The sequence below is a fragment of the Scaptodrosophila lebanonensis genome, unplaced genomic scaffold (genome assembly GCF_003285725.1).
Source record: "Scaptodrosophila lebanonensis strain 11010-0011.00,11010-0021.00 unplaced genomic scaffold, SlebRS2 tig00000043-arrow-pilon, whole genome shotgun sequence".
Classification (NCBI taxonomy): domain Eukaryota; kingdom Metazoa; phylum Arthropoda; class Insecta; order Diptera; family Drosophilidae; genus Scaptodrosophila; species Scaptodrosophila lebanonensis.
This window is the reverse complement of record NW_022060545.1, coordinates 6,259,126-6,283,865: the sequence shown is the minus strand read 5'-3', so window position 1 is coordinate 6,283,865 and position 24,740 is coordinate 6,259,126. Positions and strand designations below refer to the sequence as shown.

At 35.4% G+C, this 24,740-nt stretch overlaps 1 protein-coding gene and 2 non-coding genes across 4 annotated transcripts; 1 reads left to right on the top strand and 2 right to left on the bottom strand.

The window, feature by feature from the left end:
- Positions 1-509: 509 nt before the first annotated feature.
- LOC115622768 (putative phospholipase B-like lamina ancestor) lies at positions 510-21,390 on the bottom strand. Of its 2 annotated transcripts, none has more exons than XM_030516824.1 (5): positions 20,804-21,390; positions 6,741-6,796; positions 2,836-3,564; positions 2,642-2,758; positions 510-2,576 (listed from the first exon to the last, which is right to left on the bottom strand). In XM_030516824.1, exons 3-5 carry the CDS (start codon positions 3,093-3,095, stop codon positions 932-934), a joined length of 2,022 nt encoding a protein of 673 aa, XP_030372684.1. In that variant the 5' UTR covers positions 3,096-3,564; positions 6,741-6,796; positions 20,804-21,390; the 3' UTR covers positions 510-931. The 2 variants fall into 2 exon arrangements, with proteins under 2 accessions (XP_030372684.1, XP_030372685.1); XM_030516825.1 differs by lacking the exon at positions 20,804-21,390 and adding an exon at positions 14,562-14,844.
- A 2,616-nt stretch (positions 21,391-24,006) lies between these two features.
- On the top strand, positions 24,007-24,079 carry Trnav-uac. The gene has a single exon. It is a non-coding gene; the product is annotated as a tRNA-Val (tRNA).
- A 294-nt stretch (positions 24,080-24,373) lies between these two features.
- Positions 24,374-24,446, bottom strand: Trnav-uac. Its single transcript has one exon. It is a non-coding gene; the product is annotated as a tRNA-Val (tRNA).
- Positions 24,447-24,740: the final 294 nt, after the last annotated feature.

Here is a 24,740-nt window from a genome sequence, read left to right as displayed (position 1 = left end):
ACTAATTTGGTTTGATGTCTCCGCTAAATGAAGAACCTTTATACCCGTTTCAAAAACCGCTTCTTGCATACAAACCTGTTTCCTTTTTCCAATTCAAACTCGCAATATATTTTTCAAAAAACTCATTTGTTAAATGAATTTATGCAGTTCCTTTGTGGTGTGTCCGCTAAACGAAAAACTTGATATCCGTTTCATGCGATGTCTACAAATATTTCGAATACATCTTCTTGCATACAATCCTGTTCCCTTTTAGAAATTCGATTTAAATCAACGTCGCAATATATTTTTCAAAAAACTCAATTGTTAAATGTTATCCAGTTCCTTTGTCCTAAGAAAATATTTTTTATATTAGGGAATGCAAATCGCAAACTTCATACAAATCGAGCAACAAACTAAGCCAAGACGATTTCGACAAATTTGAAGAAATTCCAATTACAACTCGAATTTCCCGAACAGATCCTGCAGATTTAGTTGTTAACCTCATTTCTCGTTAAAAAAAAGGCATTAGGTTTGTTTTTAAATAGCTTTTTTTTTTATAAAATTACTATTTATTCTAAATTTGATGCTATAAAAATATTACAATTTAAAAAGATACCTCGAAAATTGTGCAAGGCTGGAAGACAGTATTTTTAGATTTGAGCGCACAATATAAAGACTACTAGTTTAATGACTATGGACGCAACACATTCGTTTCTACGATTATCAGCTAAGAACACACACGAAATACATACATTATTAAACAATAATTGCTTCTCAGTAAATTACAAAGATAAAATTCGAATTGTTTGTGTTGTTGGTGTTTTTTTTCTGTTGCTCGCAGAGATACGGGAGATAAGTACATAATGTGGACGACGGACGATTTCTACCTATAGATAATGAATGGGTTTTTAGCAGAGGGATGATGTTGTTGTTGCAGAGGTGAGCGCTTTTTCTACCACGCCCATTTGGGCGACACCTTGTCAAAGTTCCACTCGTCCGGATGACCTTCGTGATTGCCGCCATCGACGCCTTGCAGACTGGACCATTTGAAGGGTCCAGTTCCCAGACGCCGCATCGCAACAGCTCGCATATCATTGCGCACTGGCCGCCGTTCCGTAATCAGTTCCAGTTCGGCCAGGCCGGCAGCATCATCGATGGTTACGCTCAAGCGTTCGTCACCGATGGCTGCGGGTGCAGCCTCATCAGCCTCATCCGCCGCATCTGCCGCATCCTCCAAGTGCTCGCCGCTGAGCGAACGCGCTTGCATGTGTTGGAGGCGCAGGAAAATTGGTCCCGCCAAGGCATGATAGTCGCTCATGCCCAGACGGGCATTGTAGGAGAAGAGCTTCAGATCAATGTTCCCATACGCAATGGACTCCTCGCCCAACAGATCACCACGGAATCCGCGTGTTCGCAGAAACTTATCGACTGCCTCCAGATTGGTCAGCTCTGCCTCCTCGGCGCGCGTCAAATCGGCATTATAGTTCTCACGCGTGACACCGCTCGCCTCGAGTATCTCGTCAAAATAGGGCACTCCATTGGCCACCCATGTCGTATTGCCGCCGGCGAGAAAAGTTTCGGTCACATCCTTGATGTGCATGCGACCCGGCAGCTGTTCGGCTATCCAAACCATGCCCTTACGCTGATCCTGGCGCTCCGAAATCGAGGCCGTGTCCTGTGCATTAACCGGCACTGGTGCGTCGTCATGTTTTTCGTCCGTTTCCAGAGCACTGTAGAGACTACCCTGAGCACCCAATTTTCCCAAATCAACGCTGATCCATTGCTTGGCACCCGTGTAGGGGAATCGTGCCATGGCACGCGCCCAAGTGCGGCGATTTTGTGAAATGCGATTTGCGGCCATAACTCGTGCCACCAGTGGCACCACATCCTTGGGATTCACCGCCTGCCACAGCTGTAAATTCTCATTCTTGATGCCCACGCCGCCGACAATCGACTGCACCTGTCTACCCTTCACCACATAGAAGTCATCCGTGGATCCAAGTATGCCTGGGTAGCCGGTGAATGTGATGTCCACGCCGGGCACCGTGTTGGTTCGCTGATTGGGCGAGAAGTGATAATGGAATTTGTAGCGCTTCTGTATGCGTAGCATCGATGAATAGCTGCCGGCCGTGCTGTGGCCAAAGAGCAACTGCAGCGACTGCGGAGACTCTGCCGGCTGCAAAATACGCGTCAGCATCGTGGCGCTGGGCAGAAAGAAATTCTTGGCAACAGGCTCGCCGCCAGTCGCACTCGTCTGCCCCCTCTCTGGGGGTGTAGCTGTGATGTTTGGCAACACATAGTTCTCATAGTAGATCTTCAGATCCTGTATATCGGCCGCCGCGTTCATGAGCAAAAAATCCGACAAAGGTATCTCTTCCTCCAAGTCCGAGCGTGCGCGCACTGCTCCACGAATATAGCCCGTCTCTAGACCCTCCAGCTGATTAAAGAACAGGTGCAGCTGATGCCAGTAGTGATCGTGTTCGGCCCGCAGGACAGCCTGGGACTTCAGGCGCTGATAATTGCTGAGAAGCAATTCGCGCAGCCATTCACAGAACTGTTGCGAGTTCTCATCGCGTTCACACGATGACGAAATGGTGCTGTAAAAGGATATTCAAATCTTATAAGTATCTAAGGAACTGAAACAGACTGTTGAAGAACTCACTTGGCCCACTGATTGTAGATGTTCTTCCAGGTCAGTGAACCCTCGAGTATGCCTGCTGCATAGGCCTGCACCCAATCCGGATAACTACGTTGTGTTTCCACCTCGATTTGCGCCCATCTGGAATAAAATTGAGAGCACAAGGGTCAGCAAATTCCCCCCTATTTATGAAGAGGTTGATTTATATAAATACACACCCATTCTCATAGACAGAGTCCTTATAACATATTCTTGCGACGCCCTGCGGAATGTTTACTAAATCGTTTTGTTGCTTCCAATTTTCGATCTTAAAGCCAGCCTGTTTCGTCCAGTATGCTGTGGCACAGTATGTGCCATCGTATTCGGGCCGATCCATGTAGGCGATAAAGAACGCACCGATCACCAGTAAACCGGCTCCGATCAGTATATACGTCCCTATCCGCGTTTTCTGCCATGACGCACCGACTACTTTAAGCATTGTTCCGGCCGTCTTGAAGCCTTTTACGTGGACTGGATGTTAAAAAAGGAATGCTTTGGTGCTTCTACGATCACCGATTGTCCTCGCTTCCTCACAAGCGTAGACTCTGCTCGATACTTTCCAAATCTCTCACTCGACCACTTAGGGCGAATAATTGAGGTCCGCACGCACGGCGTAGGAATGGCCCAGGATGTTGATCAGATTTTGGACCTTTACGCCAGTGTAGGGGCTACGGGTGCTGCTGTTGCTGCTGCTGCTGCTGCTGCTGGAGACGGAGGCCGCGCTGTCAGGCGAAGCGACCGTGTGGTTCATGGGTGGTGCTCTGCTCTGGGGCAGTAATCCAAACAGTTTCCAGAGAAATTTCAAGAAATTTCTAAACTGCAGCGAAGTTATTGTTTATTGTTCCTATTGCGGTTGGGGGTTCTATTTCCAGTCGTATGTTTGGCTTACATGGATTCCAGCTGTATCCCTGCAAACAAATTAAAAGAAGAAGCACAAAAAAATTGTAGTACTGGGAAATTGGCGTTGGTTTCTAAGAAAGAAATTGACCACCAAACACTTAAAGGCACAACGTCATAGACGAGATTTCAATAAAAACCAAAAAATAAATGCCCATTACGCCCAAAAAAAAAAAAAAAGAAACCCCAAATATTTACTTAAAACACATTCCTCTCTCCGACACAATGCAATAATAAACAAGTTTATTTGAAACACATTTTCTTTTGTTGTGCCGTAGGACGTTTCCATTAAAATTAAAATCGTTCAAGCAATTTAAATTAACAATTGCCATTTATATTTTCGACCAAGTGAAGAATCTTATTAAATTCGTACAATGCCCATGAGACTGCGGAATTTCGTTCTCTAGTAATTGTTTCTACATTTTCGGTAGGCCTCGTGCTCCCATGCCCAAATATTTGCGAAAATAAATTAGAATTTTTGGCAAAAGTAAACAATTGAACGCATTTATAAAACTAATAAATTATTTTTATGAACCGCAAGCTGAGTGGAGCGTTTAAGTAGACATAAATGGCTTGGGAATATTTTTCCACAACATCTGCCCACCAGATAATCGTCTTCTAACCCATCCGACCATATAACCTGCTGTTTTAATGAGCTCTTGGTCTATCATTACAAACAATGTATAGTGCTCTATGGAATCGGTTTAATATTGACTTTCAACTTAGTTTTAAGAATCATCCAAATCATGAGTTCTTGGAAACTCTGCTGAAAACAAATTTGCTTTTGAATAAATCCGAGCCAAGACGATTATGAAAAGAGGCATATCGAACAGTAGTGTAGTATAAATTTGTCCGAATCGGACAAATATGAAGCTCACAGGTTAGAATTGTCTGTCCGTCAGATTTATAAACGTCAGATATCTATTATTCAATTTGTGAATGTTTAAAAAGCAAAACCAAATAAATCTTTATTTTACATATGTATTATTTCTTCAGATATTCTTCAATTTCATCCTATTGATGGTTTGTTTTATTTCTTAGGAGTGAATGGAATGTCAGATGTCTAAATGTCAGATCTTTTGTTATTGTTTATTTGATGCATATAGGTATTATTTTCGGTTTTCTTTAAAGTTACAAATATATTTCTTAGGGTGTACGTTTTGTATTTCTTAGGTTATATGTTTTGCATTTATTATTAATTTTGACTACCCTACTACCTTACTGATTATAAAACATTCGTAACAATAGTGCAAAGTCTATGACACCTTCGAATTTGTGCATAATATTTATTTAACGTATTATATATCTCTAAGGACAAGCTACTCATTACTATATACATATATATATATATACATATGTATATGCAAACACGTGTAATTAGAAATTCCAATTGTAATCAATTTACCTTACCCAACAGAGAATAAACAATAACAACTACTAGAGGTTCGCTCGGTTGCAAATACATAGATATTCCGCAAATGTTTCTGTTTTGCTGTTGAAAATTCTTCAATACAATATATGTGTATGAGAAAACTTTGCGAGGAAATCTAAATAGAATGCAAAACTAATGTGTATAGTCATTCTGCTACGTTATGTATTGTAAACAAGAGGAAAAGTTTACATTAGGCATCACCGAATATGACATACACTTGCAAAACAAATTTGTTATTGACATTTCCTACAACAACTATCGGTTCCGGATTCAAAATTCTATAAAGTTTGCACTGCCAAGCTGTTCCGGTTAAAATATATGGGAAAATTTAAATATACTTCTATTATTGTACATAAATAATTTGGCTTGGTTATGCATCGACTTTTACGCCATTTCGTTATCGGAACAATTGATAATTAACAATTATTGTACATAAATAATTTGGCTTGGTTATGCATCGACTTTTACGCCATTTCGTTATCGGAACAATTGATAATTAACAATATTTTAATTTAAAATTAAATTGTTGAAAAGATAAAACTTTAACTAATTAATATATACACGTATAAGGGTCTATCGAAGTAAAGAAGAAAAGTTCAAAGCTTCCATTTCTAGTGCTATAAAGAATATTTGGAAATGCTTTTGAAGCCAAATAAGCCAACCATTTAAAATGATTATTAGAAAATCATTCCGCCATTTTGTTATGGCAACCATTAAAAATTAAGCAATATTTTATTTTGACACAAAATTGATGGCTAAGTAAAAGTTAAACTTATTAATATAACGTTTTGTGATAAATAAATTATTATGGTTAGAGTCTATCGAAGTAAAGAAGAAAAGTTCAAAATCTAATCTCCATACTTCTGTAAAGAAAATCCAAAACAAGCTATTTTTTCGAATTCTAGTGCCATTCCGCCATTTTGTTATCGCAACCATTAAAAATTAAGCAATTTTTTTTTTACATAAAATTGATGATTAAATAAAAGTTAAAGTAATAAATATAAAGTTTTAGTATTAATTATTCTGGTAAGAGTCTTTCAAAGTAAAAAATGAAAATTTCAAAGCCAAAACTCTATAATTCTGAAAAAAATATCTAACAAACACCCTGATGGGGAGAATTAAATATGAGCTTTGTAGCCATATTTTTAAAATTTCGCGTGGAATAATTTATATTTGAAGCCAAACAAACAAATCATTTAAAGATAATGATAAATGTGTAGACTAAGATATAATAAAGAGTATATGTAAGTATATAGGAACTCTGCACTGCTGTGAATTATAAAACCCATCATAGACGCCAGCTGTGCACTATTTGAAGCTGATCATTTCAATATCAATCTCTCAACGTGCCGATGCAATTAAATGCTGAAATTACGGAATTACTGCTCCGATTACCTAGACACCTATGCGCACAGTCTGAATTAATGAATACTATATTTTGATTGGTTTATTTTTGCGCGCCTCGCCCAACTTTTCACATCGGAAATGTAGCAGCACATAAATATTTACACGAGCAAATCCCTAACGAATATGGAATGAGAAATGCCTCGCATTAATGCCAGCTTAATACACGAAATTCCCATATAGCTATATTTACATGACCATTTCGACAGTTGTTTACCTAAGTGTAAAAATTTTATTAGAGTCATTGCGAATATGGAACTGGAGCGTGTTGCACGCGCCAACTATAAACTATTGGAAAACATTGAGAATATTGCTGAAGTAAGTATTAGTGTGAGTTGCTTAATTGCTTACCTTTTGTTTCCCGGGTTCAGGATGTTTCAATATCACAAGTCAACCCATTTGAAGAACTGCAAAGAAATGATGAAATGCAAAAATATTGTTTAGTCTTATTGTTGCACAGATTAAAACCACAAATAAAACAACAAGAATTTATAAACTGGCGCCTACATGTCAAAAAAAAAAAAAAAAAAAAAAATCGGATAAAAATAATATTCAGTCGGTCATTGCTTTTTTGTTTATTATTTCAATTGTGGGAGTCTCGTGATTTGTCAGTCACTCCCTCCCTCAGCCATGACCCTCTTTAAACAACCAGCTCTGGCCGGGACTGGCTGGCTGCAACATCATCTCGTCTCGCCGCCTTTGTTTATTCTGAACATTTGCAAACAAACGGACCGCCGGCGCGCACGCGCTTTAGCTTGCATTTGTTTGGCTTTGTCATCAACTTAACGAGCTGTCCGATTATATGGTTCATTTGATATGAAATATGGCAAACTTAATTGATTGCAGAGCCGACTTGCTTTCGCTGCTAAATGACGATCACACTTGTGTTGAGTCCGTGTCTAAAGAGGTCTATACTACTTTTCTAAGCAGATGATTGCTTGAACAGCAGCAGAAATTATAGTTACTAGTTAACTGTTTAATATGAAGTGCTATTCCTAAGTGGTAAGCTACTAAAGATTATCAATAACTGCCCCATAAAAGTAAAATAAATATTGAGAAGTTTGCAAATAGAATGTATTATGTTTATATTTCGTTTCATATTAAAAACTTGCTTTAGAGCAAGAACAATTCAGATTTTTTCTAAATAATTGTTACTATTCGTTACTAAGACAAGATCGCGAAACCATTATCAATATATTATGAAATAAATGGCAAACAAGAAATATGAATTTCAACTCCGCCTAAAAGTATAACCGTACTATTCGAATCTTAATCAACGTCTAGCATTTATTTAATGCTATTCGAGAAAATAAAATACTGAACAAGTTACAATTGCTTTCTATTCTTTCTATTCCATCAACGGTCTTTAGTAAAGGCGCTTAATTCTCAAAAATCATTCATTAAATAATTTCAAATCCTTGCTGTCATGTTGAGTAACAAAAGTATAATGCTTTTATTTTGCGTTAGAAATACAGCCGAAATACCGAAATAATTTGAATAACTAACTAATCAAACAATAAACTCTATGCTAAATGAAAAACCCAACAAAAAGTTTGATCGAACGGTGTTAAATGGATAAAAACGCCTAAAATCAAATTGAGTGAAACTCTTCAATTATTATGTTGATTAACAATAGCCATAATAAACAATGAAGCAACAAAATTTATTGATTCACTGCAACAAAATAAAGACTTTTAGCATAAATATCATAAGTTCGATAATTACTTTATGGTAATTTAGAAACAAATATGTATCTAATGAAGACCACCATCTATGGGGCTTGAAGGAGGGAATTGAAATTAAAAAGTTTTATTTTAAAAGATGAAAACAATTGCTAACGCTGCAATGATGATCAACCGCTTAAAAGGTAAATTAAAAAGGTTGTTTAATATGAATATTATTCAAAAAAATAAATAAACTTCTGTTGCCTAGTCTACATGCCAAGATTGGTCTTGGACTTGCCTAGATCGATTTGGTGAAGAACATATATGCTTGATGAAGACGGGAATGCTTCTCTAAGAGTGTTAACTGTTTTGCACAAACCTAATATACGCTTTAAAGCTTTCAACAAAACAGCAATATACTGACAAGCAATCTCCTGTTGACTTCATTAAGAATCAGTTATTCATATTTAGTGGCTATATGAAGCAGTTAAGCAATTAACGTGATATTTGTAACTATAGCTTAGTGCAATTGGTTGTTAAAGACTTATTTGATTATGTCTTTGCTCTATTTACTGAAACAGTTTTTCGTTTCCTAGTAATATAAAAATATGCATACTCGTTTCTGATATCAAATCTTATGATCTTATTTTTATTTGAGATTTATATGCAAAGTTTTCAGACAATTTGTTCGAAACAGTTGCTACACACGCTCTTCGTAGTAACTAATATTATATGGCATAAGTAACTACTGTTGGTGCAACTGTTCGAAAAATATAGTTATTCACGTATATGCATAAAATAATATAAAGTATGAAGTAATCGCCGTATCGATACGTTTGTGGGTGGCTAGTACGCTCGAATTCAGGGTCTGGCCGCGAACAGTTGTCGAAGTGAAGGTAAACATTTCATTGCAATGAGGCAGCGCGAAAATCATTTCATTTTCATTTTGCCATGAAAATAAACAGTTGCCGGTAATGTGAAAAGTAGCTGCAACGGTCGGATGGGCCGTTTTCTTTGAAACGCAAACACATTTTTAACTCGACGAGTTTATTTGCAGTGCTAAAATATCTTTTTATACATACAAGTATCCCCAGCCGTTCATATACTCGTAATTCCTAATTGATGTGCGCCCTGTAATCGCCTCGAAAAGAGTCAGAAACGAAAAGACTTGAACCTGTCAATTCAACACGCTTGTCAGAGTTTTTGTTGTTTCTGCCAATGGTAGTGAGTTTTGTTTAAAGTTGCGATTGACGTCAAGAATTTAGCAGCTGAGCAAAGCCGGAGATAGACGTGATTAAAATAAAAACTCAAAATAGGACTATTTAGCCCACAAACTTTCACAGTTTGCTGACGTCTTTGGCGCTTGTGGCTGTCTGCCCACTAAACCGTATTTAACTTAATTAACTTTATCATCAAGACATTTGTTGTCATAATAAACATGCCTGTTTTCCCAGACACTTTTCTCATCTTATTTTTTTGCAAGTTTCTCAGAATCTGTCATCAAGTCGGGCACTAAAATTTATGGAGCTCAACGTGCGCTGCAATGCGACAGTCAGATCTGTACTACTGAACTAGATATTAATACTTATATGTATCAGTAATTTATGCCTGTTAATTAAAATTAATCTGACCTCGAGTTGATGTTAGGTTTCTATAGAAGTTGTACGTGCATGGAAATACAAGTAGTTCCCCTATCGCTACTGTTTCTCTCAGCTTTGTCAGCTAATCAATCAACTAAGGCTAGTGTAAATAATTTACTTAGTCGATAGCTGGCAGCTGGTCACATATTTCCAGCAAGATTAATGCGTTTTCAGTTCCCAACTCAAATTTATAAATGGACTCAAAACTATGATTAGATAGTCACAGTTTATACACACGAGTTCGAGTATGGGGTGAATATTTTGTGAAATATTTATGTCTATTTAATTATGTTGTCAGTTCGTCTGATACGCCTGTCTATCTTTTCACTTCACTCGATATGGATGTCTAATGGAAAGTTACTGAGAAAATCGTGATTCACAATGTGTTCGTTAAATTTAAATAGATTTATTCCAGCAGGTTTTTAAAAATATTCCTCAGTCGCAGGCAGTTTCTATGACAAATGCTGTAATTATTTTCCACAACCCGCTATTTCAACGCAATTAAAGATTTATGGCGTTTTGATTTGAACAAAAAATTAGGAGGGTGACTAATTTTTACCTATTCCAAAAAAAGTTTGTTATATTTGTATATTATGATAGGTTAGTTTTATTGGTACATTCCGATTAGTTTATATTCAAGTACAATAATAATATATTTAGTGATAGTGATGGAAATAAAGGGAAAGGGGATACGAAAGCCCAATTCTGTCAAAGCAAAACAGTCTGACAAAAAATCCTCAGACAAATACGATTAATAATATTTCCAACCTACTAGATATATAAAAAATATACACAAATAAGAAATGCAAAAAAAAGAAATAATAAAAATACATTTCAGAATTGGAATTTTTGTATATTTTGACATTTTCTTAAATGAAAAGAATATGAGAATAAAAACGATCTAACCAAAACCAACAACCAAATTGATGGAATTAATAATATTTCCATCCTAGCAGATCCTTGAGATCCTTTTCCTTAACTTTCTGATAAGCAAAGCGCTTCCCCTTTCAGTTTCAAAAGAGTTTTAAACGTTTCTAAATATAAGCAGAACTGCAAAACATTTCGATTTCGGTATTGTTTAAATGAACTTAAAAAGAATGTGACTAAAATCAAAAAGGACAATATGAACAAATTAATTCATTTCCGAAACGTAAAAATATGAATTACTTATACATATACATATGTAGGCGATATACATATGGCAGCGATTCTCCCACATTTAATCAGAACCGAAAGAAAAAATGAAACTAATTAGCACGTGTGGATGAATAATTTCTATTGACTTGATTTTAAGAAAAATTCCCTAAAATAAATCAAAGTTCTTTGCATTTATGCTAATATTTACTGCACGATTTGCTACAACATTTTCCAAGCTGTTTATTGACGTGCAAAGTATTCCTATCATTAATTTAAATGATAAATGCGCCACTAATCGTTTGTTTGATAAACAGCAATAAATTATAAACAACACTCAAAAAATTCCGAAAATCAATATAAATTTCTGTGCATGACCATCAAGAAGAAGAAATAATCATTCCAATAATGCTAAAAAACAAAACTCAAACACAGCCCACAAGTTTGAACATTTTACGGCACAGCGGGTCTGCAGCTCAAATAATATGAAATATTCCAAAGGTTCTGGGAAAACAACCAGAAAATGAGAATTTGCCTGGCAACAAAAACCGAATAGACTTCTTGCTTGGATATGCCAGACACGTGACCAGATCAGCCAAAATTTAATCGGAACCAAGCTCCCACAATTTGCAGACATAACAAAGTTTTTTTCTATGACGGCGTCATGAATTATTCAAAATCCAGGCAGACAGACCTTCATGGTAACCATTCGGATAAAGGAGGCGGAAAAGCTGCTTGGCAACAAAACCGAAGCGGCCGCTGACGTGGGAACGATCGCGGCATTGACTGAATGAAAATCGCCGTGTTGGCATATTTAAATTATCATATGAAAATTAATGCATGATATTAAAAACCTGTCAATTAATTGCTCACTCCCGAGCCACTTGACAGTCGCCACACACATGATCGGCTCCAACCACCTGCCCCTATCCCCTCCCCTTTCTGCCCAACTCCCCAGCTATGTGTGTTATACGATCGAGCCGAAGAGGCCAAAAAACTGCACACTTGGCAGCAAGATTTTGCCACAATGCCGGGCTGCCACGCGCCGCTAAAGCAACAACAACAACAACAACAACAAAAAGTACATACTAATAAATGAATAGGGAGGGAAAAAAGAAACCGCCGACTATTGCTGATAAGCAAAATAAATTGACGCCAACAACAAAGTTAAGCGACGGCAAAGCAGACCGTGGCGACAACAACAACAACAACAACAAACCCAAGGCAAGACCATGGCTGCTCTCCCGCATGCCACTCTTTCTCTCTGCCTGACAGTGTTGCCACTGTGGCCATTTTCCCGCCATGAATGGAGTTTGAATAAGATAGAAAATTGTGGCTGATGAGATTTCAAATGTTTTTTGAAATTCTGGTGGTTTTTTTGCTTCGGTGCTTCTAACTGGTATTATTTTATTTTAGATCCAACACAACTGCTTTATTTTTCTATTGATCGAAGCTCAACTTGTCGACTTGTCACATATTTATTTACATTTATTTTTTTATTTATATACAATACATATATTTACATTATATTTTGTCATAACTATTGGTTTTTTAGAAAGTTTACGTTGTCTATTGTTTCGCTTAAGTGGATTTGCTTAGAATAATTTTTAAATAATTATATTTATGTGTTCGATCAATTTTTTCTAAATTTTTGATAGACTTAATTGAAGATAAGAGGGGAGATAAGAGAGATAAGCTTAGCATAAGTTTTTCGCTTTTGGTCCTTAGGAAGTTGATAGCTTCTAAGATGTACATAAGTAATAAGATATGATTATTTTTCGATTTAAAAGGATAATTTAAATTTCTAAGATGTACATAAGTAATAAGAATATTATTATATTTGGATTTAAAAGGGTAATTTAAATTTTAAAGGACAATTTGTAAATTTGTTTCGCTCTTTTGTTTAGTAACATTAAAAAATCAGCATTGTAGTTTGTTTAGCTATGCCTAGCTCGTTTCAATTGCTGATCTATCTAGCCTTTCCTGACATCTAAGAATAGACAACACTGCTGCCTCTTTGTTTCGTAATCAAAGTCAACACCAAATGCAACCGATTCTATTCCACCTCTACATATGTATGTACATAGGTGCATGCACATTTTTTATCATTGCCATTGTTTAGACTACAAAGACGACGACTATATGTCTGTCTAGTTTACTGTTTCCTACGCACGTGGCACCCACATATGTACATACTCGTATGTATGTATATAAGTATGTCCTATACGTAATCGAATTACTTGAGCAGCACATTGTGGATGCCTTTTGCGAGGATTGTATCTTTATCATTGGCACGTACTACGACGCTGAATGAAGCTGAAAATATTGACGACTCTCACTAGCCACGCGCGCATGCCCAAAAGTTTTGTTGATTAACACCTTAGCGAAGTTTCACGGCTGCTCGTGCTATATAGTATACATATCTAGTAGTATTTTAATACGCAATAAATGGTTATTAAAATGTGAAAGGCTTCATTAATCCAGAAAACTGCTAAATTGTTATCTGATGCTTATTAAATGGTCACGAATGAATTGGAATAATAATAATGCCATTTAATGGGAAATTCCATAGAACTCTATTTATTTTATTCGACAGATAAGCAACCAATTGTGTAATTACTATTATCATTCCTAGACCGAATGGAATGAGAATTAATGAAATGTGATTGTGAATAAATATTTTCTAGAAAGTCATCGAAGCATCCAATATTTCATCATATTTTATAAAAAATCCACAATTCACGGAAAGATCGAAGTGGATTTATGATCACGTGATAGATTGGTGTAAAGATTGGATTGAGGGAACCCAGGCCAGGGGGTACTTTTTTTTTAATCAAATAAAATAAAACATAGTAAGGGTGGAAGCCGTATGCCGACCTATCGCATTAACTATGAAGCTTTATTTGTGCAGTAGGTTGGGAGTTGAATCTAAGGCTTTAGTATTATAATTTTGATTAAATAATGCACGATGCATTTAAAAAATAACTTTTGCATATTATCAATGAAAAAACTTCAACAAATTCAACTAAGTTCCATTTTAAGGTGAAATAGTGCGCCATAACAATGAACGTGTGGTCGACTTTATATGGCAAAATTTTTTTTAATTAAAATATTAACAAGGTAGCTATCCCAATTCTGTTATTATGTTATTTTGTGAGTTTTTAAATATCTAACCAATTTAAACTTGAAGTACTTAGTACAGTCTCTAAGGCATGCTGACAGTTTTTAAATAAAAATGTTGTTATTATTTTTAAATGATATTAAACTAATTAAAACCCGACCATTATCTATTTTTCTCTAAAGAAACATTTAATCGGTCAGAGCTGCATTTAATCGAATGTATCTAAAATGCATAAATGTTTATGAAATTAGTTTAGTATTACTTGAACAATTATTTATGCATATTGGACTGGTTGTACAACACATTTGAATGCACAACTATAGGAAAGCTTGTTGTTTTGTTATTGTTGTTAGTGTGTTAATAATAAAATCAAATCTATAATCTCCAAAATGTTTATGATTCGATTTCATTGTATTGCCCAGGATTTCAGCTTAAATGGCAAATTTAAATCTTAATGAGAATATCTCTCTCTCTGCTCCTGCTAATTTAAATCTGCAGCAGTTCGACGAAGAAAGGGTTTTAAGGGCTGATGTAATGAACTCGTTTCCCAATATCAACCGTTTCGTATCATTACTAAATGTGAGCATAAATGTGGATTGGTAAGTTCATTTACCTTTCCTTAATTGATCAGAGAAGCCACTATTAGAACTTTGTCAACACACTGAATCACACAAATATTAAATATTATTTTTGCACAGAACTGTTTTAGATATAGACTTGAGAACAAGTCTATATACCTTTGATGTTTTCTTTAATAGTTTTGGCCAAAACCGGACAAATCTGCACAGATTTAACTTTCCAAGTACTTGAGGCGGTATTTAAGAGATAAAACAGCACCAGTGATCGTGGCAAAATATTATAGAGCTTTTCGCACACCGACCGATCGTCTGAATGCCTTGACGTTCCCACCGAAACTGTGCGGCGCGGCTCTTGACCAGCACAGTTCCGAGTGAGCGTCGGAAAATTCGACGACGTCGTGCCATTTGCGTTGTACAACATTTTTCGCGCAGCCAGCAGAGTTCTATTGAACTTGGCCGCCTCAGATCAAGGCGAGTGCTACTACTTGTACATCTTGAGGAAGATGATTCTAAGGTTTTTACAAGCAAATATATACATGTGCTCGTATGTGTGTGTAGGAATGATCCAACTATATAGCACTATATTGGATGGGGAATTTTCGTGAAAATTGATTTTCACTTTATGTATGTAGTATAAACAACAAAGATATTGAGAAAGGCAAAGGCAATTTTTATGCAATTCTCATTCAAAAGGGTGCCAGAAACTGAACATAAACGTGAGTGCACCTCTAAAGCACCTTGAAGCACTATTTGTTCTTGGAACATTTATTTTTAGTTATGCACACACAACGTCAATTCCATTTTAATCATGACAATTGCATAGCTTTGTACGAGTATATGACTGTCATTCGCATAGAATCAAGTCAAGTTCTCGGCTTAATTCCGCATAGCTACAGGTCCCTCTCGACAGCCTCAATGCATCGCCGCACCCGCCAGATACTTACATACATACATACATACATACATGTATGTATCTATTCTATTGAGGCTGGCATTTGTATTTAATTGGAATTTATTTAAATGCAACCTGCTATAGGAATGCGCAGTTAACAGTAATAGCTATTACAAACATAATTCCAAAGTCATTTACCCCAATGACCATTACTATATACATTCTATAGAATCAGCTGTCAACTGTCTACGAGTATATGTCGCTTTGGTGGATTTGCGTGAAATTGTTTATAAATGTTTTCAAAGACAATTAACGTTCATGTTGTCTTCAATTGATGCGGAATTTTCACTGGCTTTCAATTAAGATACATACATACATCATGAAAATGCTCTTAATCAATTGGCGTTGCCAGACATTTATATAACATAGATAATCATTGAAAATAAGTCAACAAGTACGTAAACGTATGTACGTGGGTTCGGTACTTCAAACTTATATCAACTTTGACAGCTATAGCTGGATCTGGCCCTAACTTGAAAATGCTCTTAATCAATTGGCGTTGCCAGACATTTATATAACATAGATAATCATTGAAAATAAGTGAACAAGTACGTAAACGTATGTACGTGGGTTCGGTACTTCAAACTTATATCAACTTTGACAGCTATAGCTGGATCTGGCCCTAAATTGAAAATGCTCTTAATCAATTGGCGCTGCCAGACATTTATATAACATAGATAATCATTGAAAATAAGTCAACAAGTACGTAAACGTATGTACGTGGGTTCGGTACTTCAAACTTATATCAACTTTGACAGCTATAGCTGGATCTGGCCCTAAATTGAAAATGCTCTTAATCAATTGGCGCTGCCAGACATTTATATAACATAGATAATCATTGAAAATAAGTGAACAAGTACGTAAACGTATGTACGTGGGTTCGGTACTTCAAACTTATATCAACTTTGACAGCTATAGCTGGATCTGGCCCTAACTTGAAAATGCTCTTAATCAATTGGCGTTGCCAGACATTTATATAACATAGATAATCATTGAAAATAAGTGAACAAGTACGTAAACGTATGTACGTGGGTTCGGTACTTCAAACTTATATCAACTTTGACAGCTATAGCTGGATCTGGCCCTAAATTGAAAATGCTCTTAATCAATTGGCGCTGCCAGACATTTATATAACATAGATAATCATTGAAAATAAGTCAACAAGTACGTAAACGTATGTACGTGGGTTCGGTACTTCAAACTTATATCAACTTTGACAGCTATAGCTGGATCTGGCCCTAACTTGAAAATGCTCTTAATCAATTGGCGTTGCCAGACATTTATATAACATAGATAATCATTGAAAATAAGTGAACAAGTACGTAAACGTATGTACGTGGGTTCGGTACTTCAAACTTATATCAACTTTGACAGCTATAGCTGGATCTGGCCCTAAATTGAAAATGCTCTTAATCAATTGGCGCTGCCAGACATTTATATAACATAGATAATCATTGAAAATAAGTCAACAAGTACGTAAACGTATGTACGTGGGTTCGGTACTTCAAACTTATATCAACTTTGACAGCTATAGCTGGATCTGGCCCTAAATTGAAAATGCTCTTAATCAATTGGCGCTGCCAGACATTTATATAACATAGATAATCATTGAAAATAAGTCAACAAGTACGTAAACGTATGTACGTGGGTTCGGTACTTCAAACTTATATCAACTTTGACAGCTATAGCTGGATCTGGCCCTAAATTGAAAATGCTCTTAATCAATTGGCGCTGCCAGACATTTATATAACATAGATAATCATTGAAAATAAGTCAACAAGTACGTAAACGTATGTACGTGGGTTCGGTACTTCAAACTTATATCAACTTTGACAGCTATAGCTGGATCTGGCCCTAACTTGAAAATGCTCTTAATCAATTGGCGTTGCCAGACATTTATATAACCCAATAATTGAAAAGAAGTCAACAAGTACGTAAACGTATGTACGTGGGTTCGGTACTTCAAACTTATATCAACTTTGACAGCTATAGCTGGATCTGGCCCTAACTTGAAAATGCTCTTAATCAATTGGCGTTACCAGACATTTATATAACATAATATTTAAAAAGAAGTCAACAAGTACGTAAACGTATGTACGTGGGTTCGGTATTTCAAACTTATATCAATTTTTCAATAACTGTGACAGCAATATGGCATTATAATTTGATCTGACCCTAACTTGGAGCATTATTATTTCTATTATAGAACTTTCCAATTGTTTATAGAAAGAAGTTTTCATTTCTATGACTGCTTCAGAATATAGTCCGATATCCGATAGCTCAAATCAGACCTCAATCAATCAATACATGTATAAGCCAAGGATATATCAAATTTGATTTAAATAGCTTTTCACCGATTTTAAAAACCAATATAAATAAGTAGATTAGTAGACATGGCTACACCGATTTCTTCACTTATTATTATTAGTTTTGCCTGTTGATACATAGGCTACGAATTTAGAAGCATACCCCTTCACGCTTCAGGCACTAGGTATACAAAGCTAGCCCCCTATATAGGATTATACTCGTAAAACAACCTTGAAAGTGTCGCAGCTGTACTCAAACGAGGACCATTAGATGCGATTAGCCAATTTCAAGTCGGTCAATAGCAAAGTACATTACAGTACAAGTATGTAGAGTACAAATGAAAATTCACATGCCTGCCAACATTCCAGACAGACAGGCAGGCAGGCAGGCAGAGAGACAGACACGCTTGCGCAGACAACAGAGCGCTTAGAGGTGGAAGGACAAGAACCTCAAGGATTTTGACCTCAATCGTCTGTGCATGTGCCTGGGAATGTGTGTGAATGAAAGAAACAATAGCTCCGATTCCCGATCACTCTCTGCGGCTGGCTGGCGTTCTCAATAAGCGGCCTGACAACTTCTCGGAAAAGACCTGCCCCTCAGCATGTGACGATAACGCATGGTAGTGGCGTCGCCGCTGTAGTTTAATAGTTTTTATTGCCTTTTATTTGTTTGTTGGTCCCACAACGCAGACGATCATCATTATCATGAGACCATAACAATAATCAAGTTAATCATAATAATGAAGACGCTGATGCGAACCCGATGTGGAACCTGGCTTGACTCGAGGCTGTTGCCAGGCGGTAAGCCACTGCTGACTACGTGAGTTTAATGTTTTGGGGGTAATTTGAGATTATTTTTAGAGATTCTGTTTTCTCATTCGTTTGAGTTAGTTTTGTAGGCCATTGGCTTTTTTGTGCGTAAACTTACCGGCTGACGTAGAAACTTTTACTTTTTCGTATGTTGCTGAGAGCAACCAACGATTTACAAATCAGTACAATTGTGTGAATTGTGAACTTCTGAGGTTTGACTGTCTTTTTTGATATTTTTGGTAAATTATTTAAAAGTCTTGTCTCATATGCACATTTGCTTATAAAAATAGGTTGGAAACTTAATGATTACGGCGTTTGCCTCCTCGCATAATAAGAAGTTTTCAACTGCCTTCTTAAAAACATGCGATCTTTAAAAGGTGTGCCATGTGTTTTTAAGTACTTTAAGGTTTCAAAAAAGTATACATAGCTTTAGTTAACAAATTGAAATAAGCGTGATTGGTTAGCTAAAGTATATTTTCTTTACTTAATCTTAAAATAGAACAACAAAATACAAATTTACAAAATTGATCGAACGCTAAGCATTTTTAAAATTGTGATTACTTTTCAACTAATATAAGATTTGTGTATATTTTTTCGAGACATTTTGGTAAAAGTTTACGAATTGGTGGCAAATATTATAAATATTTAAATAGTATACAATTTAAATGCTTTTATTAAACAATTATGAAAGCAATTAGGGATTGAAATAAAAGTTACGAGAGATGAAAATACTCGTAGAATAAAAAATAGTGAAACCCTTACAGCATAGATTCGTATTTCATTAACTACTGAATTACTGCAAGAATATTTTTAAATCTCATTTTTAAATAATCCTTTATAATAATATGAATTTAAGCTTTGAAATAAAAGTTACGAGAGATGAAAATAGAATAAAAAATAGTGGAACCCAGATCTGTAATTATCTAACTACCCAATTATTGCAAGACTTTTTTAAATCTCCTTTTTAAAACTACAAATTTTATTATTTTTAATGCATATAATGATTTGCTCGATCTTTAAATTTCGGTGTTATAACACATGCTTGGTCCTATCTCTTTTCACAATCTAGCTCTTTGCCCGACGGTTACTGAATGTCATATCTTTTGATATATGTGTCCGCTCGGGGGCTGCTCTCCATATGACACTGCTTGCTCAAGTCGTGCAAAATCTTATCTAATCAGATAAATATGTGCATATATAGTATGCATGGAAAACAAGAATATCTACGTCTACGTAAATTCGTCAAGTATTTTTAAGCACTTGCGTCGAAATCTGTTTGGCATGACGGCTTGTTTGTTAAAGTCAAATTGTTGATTCGACGTCGGCGCTAGTGTTATACTGAACCTGAAGTCAACGCCCAATGGGAACCTTGTATGACCCTAAAAGTGACTAGGGTTGACACGATGTTGAAGTCAAGCAACGGCTTGCCATTTGCAAGGCCTCCATATCTCTAATGTAGCGTTCTGGCGAACTGTTATCTTATTTCCGGCAATACCAGACATATACTTGTATATGAATCATCTAGTAATCAGGGCCCAGTTATTGGCAATTGGCCTTATCGCTCGCCAAAAATAGATCGAAAAATACCCTAAATAAGAACAACAATAAAGGCTTTGATTCCAAACTTTTGAGTCAAATGTTATAAGTGGTTGCTGCAAAGACCGGTTGCAAAGGCAACTGAACCTTTCGCGCAGGTTAGCTCTCCCGGCAGTTGAACCTTTTCACTGGTAAGTGTACATACATACCTACATGTATGTACATATGTATGGATGTGTACTTCGAACCACCCTTACAAATTACGTCGCACCATATAGTACAACAAACTGCACCATCATGTGCTGTGTTCTCTGAACAATTGAGATGCGTATGATGTGATGATCATTGGACTTGAAGGCAATGCACAAATTGTGCCTTTTGCGCATTTCAGTTAAGCAAGCAAATATGTACTGTACTATATTTGTTAAAAAGAAGTGTAAATTGTATTGCAAAATGTTGACCTGATTTTTATTTAACAATCGTCTGGCCTATTTTAAAGCGTGCATACATATTTGCCGGGTGTTTCGCAAAAATAACGACGACGTCTACAAATTTGCTAAATATGCTCGTAATTGATAATAGTATGTCTTAATGCTTAACAACATTCTCGTTTGATCAACTTTATTTTGGCCAATTGGACTTTGTTTGATCTCATTTATTGTGACTTACTCACCGGAAATTTTTGTGTCGCTCGTGACTCACTTGGATGTCACAGTGTTTGTTGAATGAATTTTTTACTTCTGCTTCTTAATACGTTTAAACTAATTTGTTACTTTTTTGCTACTTTATTTGTCACAGCTATTATATTTTTAACACGAAACTCAAGTCTCAAAGCGCGTTCGTGTTAATTATCCATGAAGGGCTACATTGGAACAGCACAAAAGTCAGTTTTTTGTTTCTTTTCACGGGTCTTTGCTATTCGCTTTTCAAAAAATAATGCCTTTTAAAAGTGTTTAACAATAATTGCACATATATTTATAAAATGTTTGCGCTGTTCACATTTAAACTGTTGCTATGCGCTGTTTAAATATCAGCCGAGCTACTAATTATATATGGTGTGTGTATGTATTGTTAATATGTGTATATCACTGAGAATGTTGTGCCGCTTTTTGTACACACGAGGTTTTTTATTTCGATCTCTTCTCTTTATGTATATATGTATATTTTTAGTGTCGGCGATTGCACGTTCAGTTGAAATTGAAATATGTTTAAAAATCAACACAGAAGTTACAGAAATGACAAATTAAAATACACTTTTTTTCCGTTTCGCAATGCGAGACCCGCACGTTTTACGATCAGCGTTAACAGTTTTCAACTGAAAGTTAACGAACGCCGCATTCGTGTCTGTCGCAGAAAGTGCGAGACCGTATTCGACTCAATTACACTGCGCTACAAAATATTGCAGCCCGACCATGCTTCAACTCATTGAAGAGGCCGTGCACTTTGAACCACAAATGCCATTTGTTACTTACTGAAAACAATTCAATTACAGTTTGATTGGAAGTTTTCTCAAAATTGTAAATATTCATGAAAGTACCTTTTAGAAAACAATCTTTGAAATTAATTTTAAAAAGTGATTTATATTAATAAAGTTTTAAATGCAGCTGATCACATTAATAAAAAATACTATGTACAAAATAAAAATAACAAGACATCCAAACCTTTATTAGATAATTGAAAAATTAAATTATTGAAAGTTCAATTCAATTTTTAAGAAGTTTAGTAAAAACGGTATTAGTTTTTTTCTTCTTATATAATTATTCATGTTTCTAACATTGTAATGTAACATTCCACAATTTTACTTACTTTATAACACTCAGAACTAGCTATATTTTAAATCTAAATTTTCAAATCAATGACCACTGGACTGTTGAGTGCTTTTTGTGTTTAACGAAATGGCACAAACCAGCAGTTGAATCTAAAACACATCATTATAAGATGCAGTTTTCACTCTTTAAGGCCGTTAAAAATCCATATAATTAAAAATACGCTTTATTTCAATTTGCTGAGCAATTTTCCTCCCTACTTTATTAAAATATATGTTTTCCATCTGTAAATTACACAATTTGTGTTGAAAAGTGTACACGTTAAGTTCTTGGCATTTCCAATAAATAAAACTCATATTATTCTAATTACAGATCAATGTACTCCCTTTCTCTTTATAATAAAATATATAGTATGTTATCTATTTGTCAAATTCATACTTTGTTGCATAGTGTACACGTTAAATGCTTGGCATTTCCGCTCAATTAGCACTCGCGAGTCGAGACGAACGATCGGTCACTCACTTATTTAAATTTAACTTCATGCCTCTCTCACAGTTTCGAAACAATTTGTTGTTATATATTGAACAGTTATTCGTGACATCACACAGACAGATAATACAGAGACGGACGACACTTTGAGTGGAACTCCGAAAAATGTGCACGCCCCCGATTAGCGGTGGCAAACCCCCAATGGCAAGAGTAAATCGTGCCGATAAGAGGGTCCACAAATGCGTGCTGTTTCCAACGAAATAAATAATACAAATATGGTTGTACGTGTGGTCGGAACAAAATTACTTCAGCAATTAATAAGAACCGAAAACGAAAAAATAGAAAAAGTACAGTTTCGGACTGTGTTATCAGCTCATGTTTGCCAAACTGTGCAATGAAACACATCCGTTTTGAGTGAATCAGCATAATAAGGGTACCAGAACCTGATTGTGAATCGAACAATGCGTTCAGGTAGGAATGGTGTCCGATTTATATGCACACCAAGAGGAGGATGTTCAGACTCTGAATATTTACTTTTAACAACAAACAAATGCTCATCTCATGTGTGTTTTTATTTATTTTAGTAAATGGCTAAATTTTTGGGATTATTAAATAAACCATTAGTTAAAACTCCATTGACATGATAAGTTTACGGACTTTTTATGCCGAGTTATTTATCATTAAAGAGTCTCTGTAATATCTTGAAATATTAGCTAGTAAGGCACTGTAACACACACAAGCATTGTAATATTAAAAGCGTCAGATGCTTTAGTTATTTGTATCTTTTACTCGGATTTTTGTATCTTTCTAAAATTATATTAAGAGGAGAGGAACAGATTACTTTTTAAGAGAATTCGTTTTAAATTATTTAGTTCTTAACGATAATTTTTTAATTTTCTGATTGTATTCTACAAATTGGTAGTAAATACATAAGCATTTAGCATCTTCCAACCCGACACTGCCGGCTAAGTCCAATAATTGTATCCCTCTATCCAGTTTCGAGAAATTTTGTTAAAATTTCACTCATTTTTTTAACTTTTACAAAAAGTTAAATACATTGCCAACTGCCTATAGGTGGATCTTCAACTGAATAGTTGCTTTCTTTTCATAAAAAAGTGTAGTATTAGTTCAATCAAATTTATTGATAAACACTTTATTGCATATAATTTTTGGGGACTTTGGTTGCCCGATTATTTTAAAATGTCTACAGTTTACGCCTACAATTTTGCATACTTGGCATTTAAGATTTGTTTTTTTACTATTTTGGAAATCTCTACTTGGGATTAGTATATAACAAATCAAAAATTTCAACAGATTTTAAACTGATCAGCTTAACTTAACTTTTTGAAAAAATAAAACAAGATTATTATTGATTTTAATACGTACATACATATATAATAATATTTATATATTTAGGAATAGTCTCTACTAGCTTTTCAAAACAAAGGCTCTTTAACTGATTTTCAAGTCAAAGAAAAAACCAATGTGAACGAAAAAATCTCGAACACAATGGCGATGCTACTGCTTTGAAATAAAAGTCGGAAAATATTTTTTATTGAGCATCATGTTTTGTTTATCAGGGTAACATTTCTATATGTATTTTGGCAGACAATTCACAACTGGTTCCATAGTGTAGCGGTTATCACGTCTGCTTTACACGCAGAAGGTCTCCGGTTCGATCCCGGATGGAACCAAGATGGGCTACTTTTTTATTTTTTTTTTCTTAAATTTTTGTTTTACAGTTAAGTGCATATATTTATTTAACGGGGTCCCTTATAGAATTTAATATTACTATTTTGTTGGTGATTGTACCGTTTATTTTCGTGCATATTTTTAAATTTTTTACCAAATCTTTTTAATTTTTCAAAGAACTTGTGCAATTTAAAATACATTTTTAACACTTTAAATAAAAATTTACTGAGAATAAACAAAACGAATAAATTACTTTATAAGCAGCATAATATAATATAAAAATGAACCTCTTGTTCTGGTTCCATCCGGGATCGAACCGGAGACCTTCTGCGTGTAAAGCAGACGTGATAACCGCTACACTATGGAACCAGCTTGGCTCTTGCGCGCCAATGTTCAGTTTTGTCCGAAATCCAGTTTATGGCAGCAATCCAAGTTATGTGGCAAAATAAACAATATAAGAAACAAAATTAATATTTGAAAGATCTGTGATTAACAACCACTTGAATAGTTCAAACAACAAATTCTTAAAATTGCAGGATAATAAATTATCAATTTTATTTAAAAGCCAAAAGCACGTCACACTATCTCTGAATATTCCACATATTTGTATAATTATAAAGCGGAGCTTAAAATGTATGCAACTTTGTGCTTGAATTATGTAAA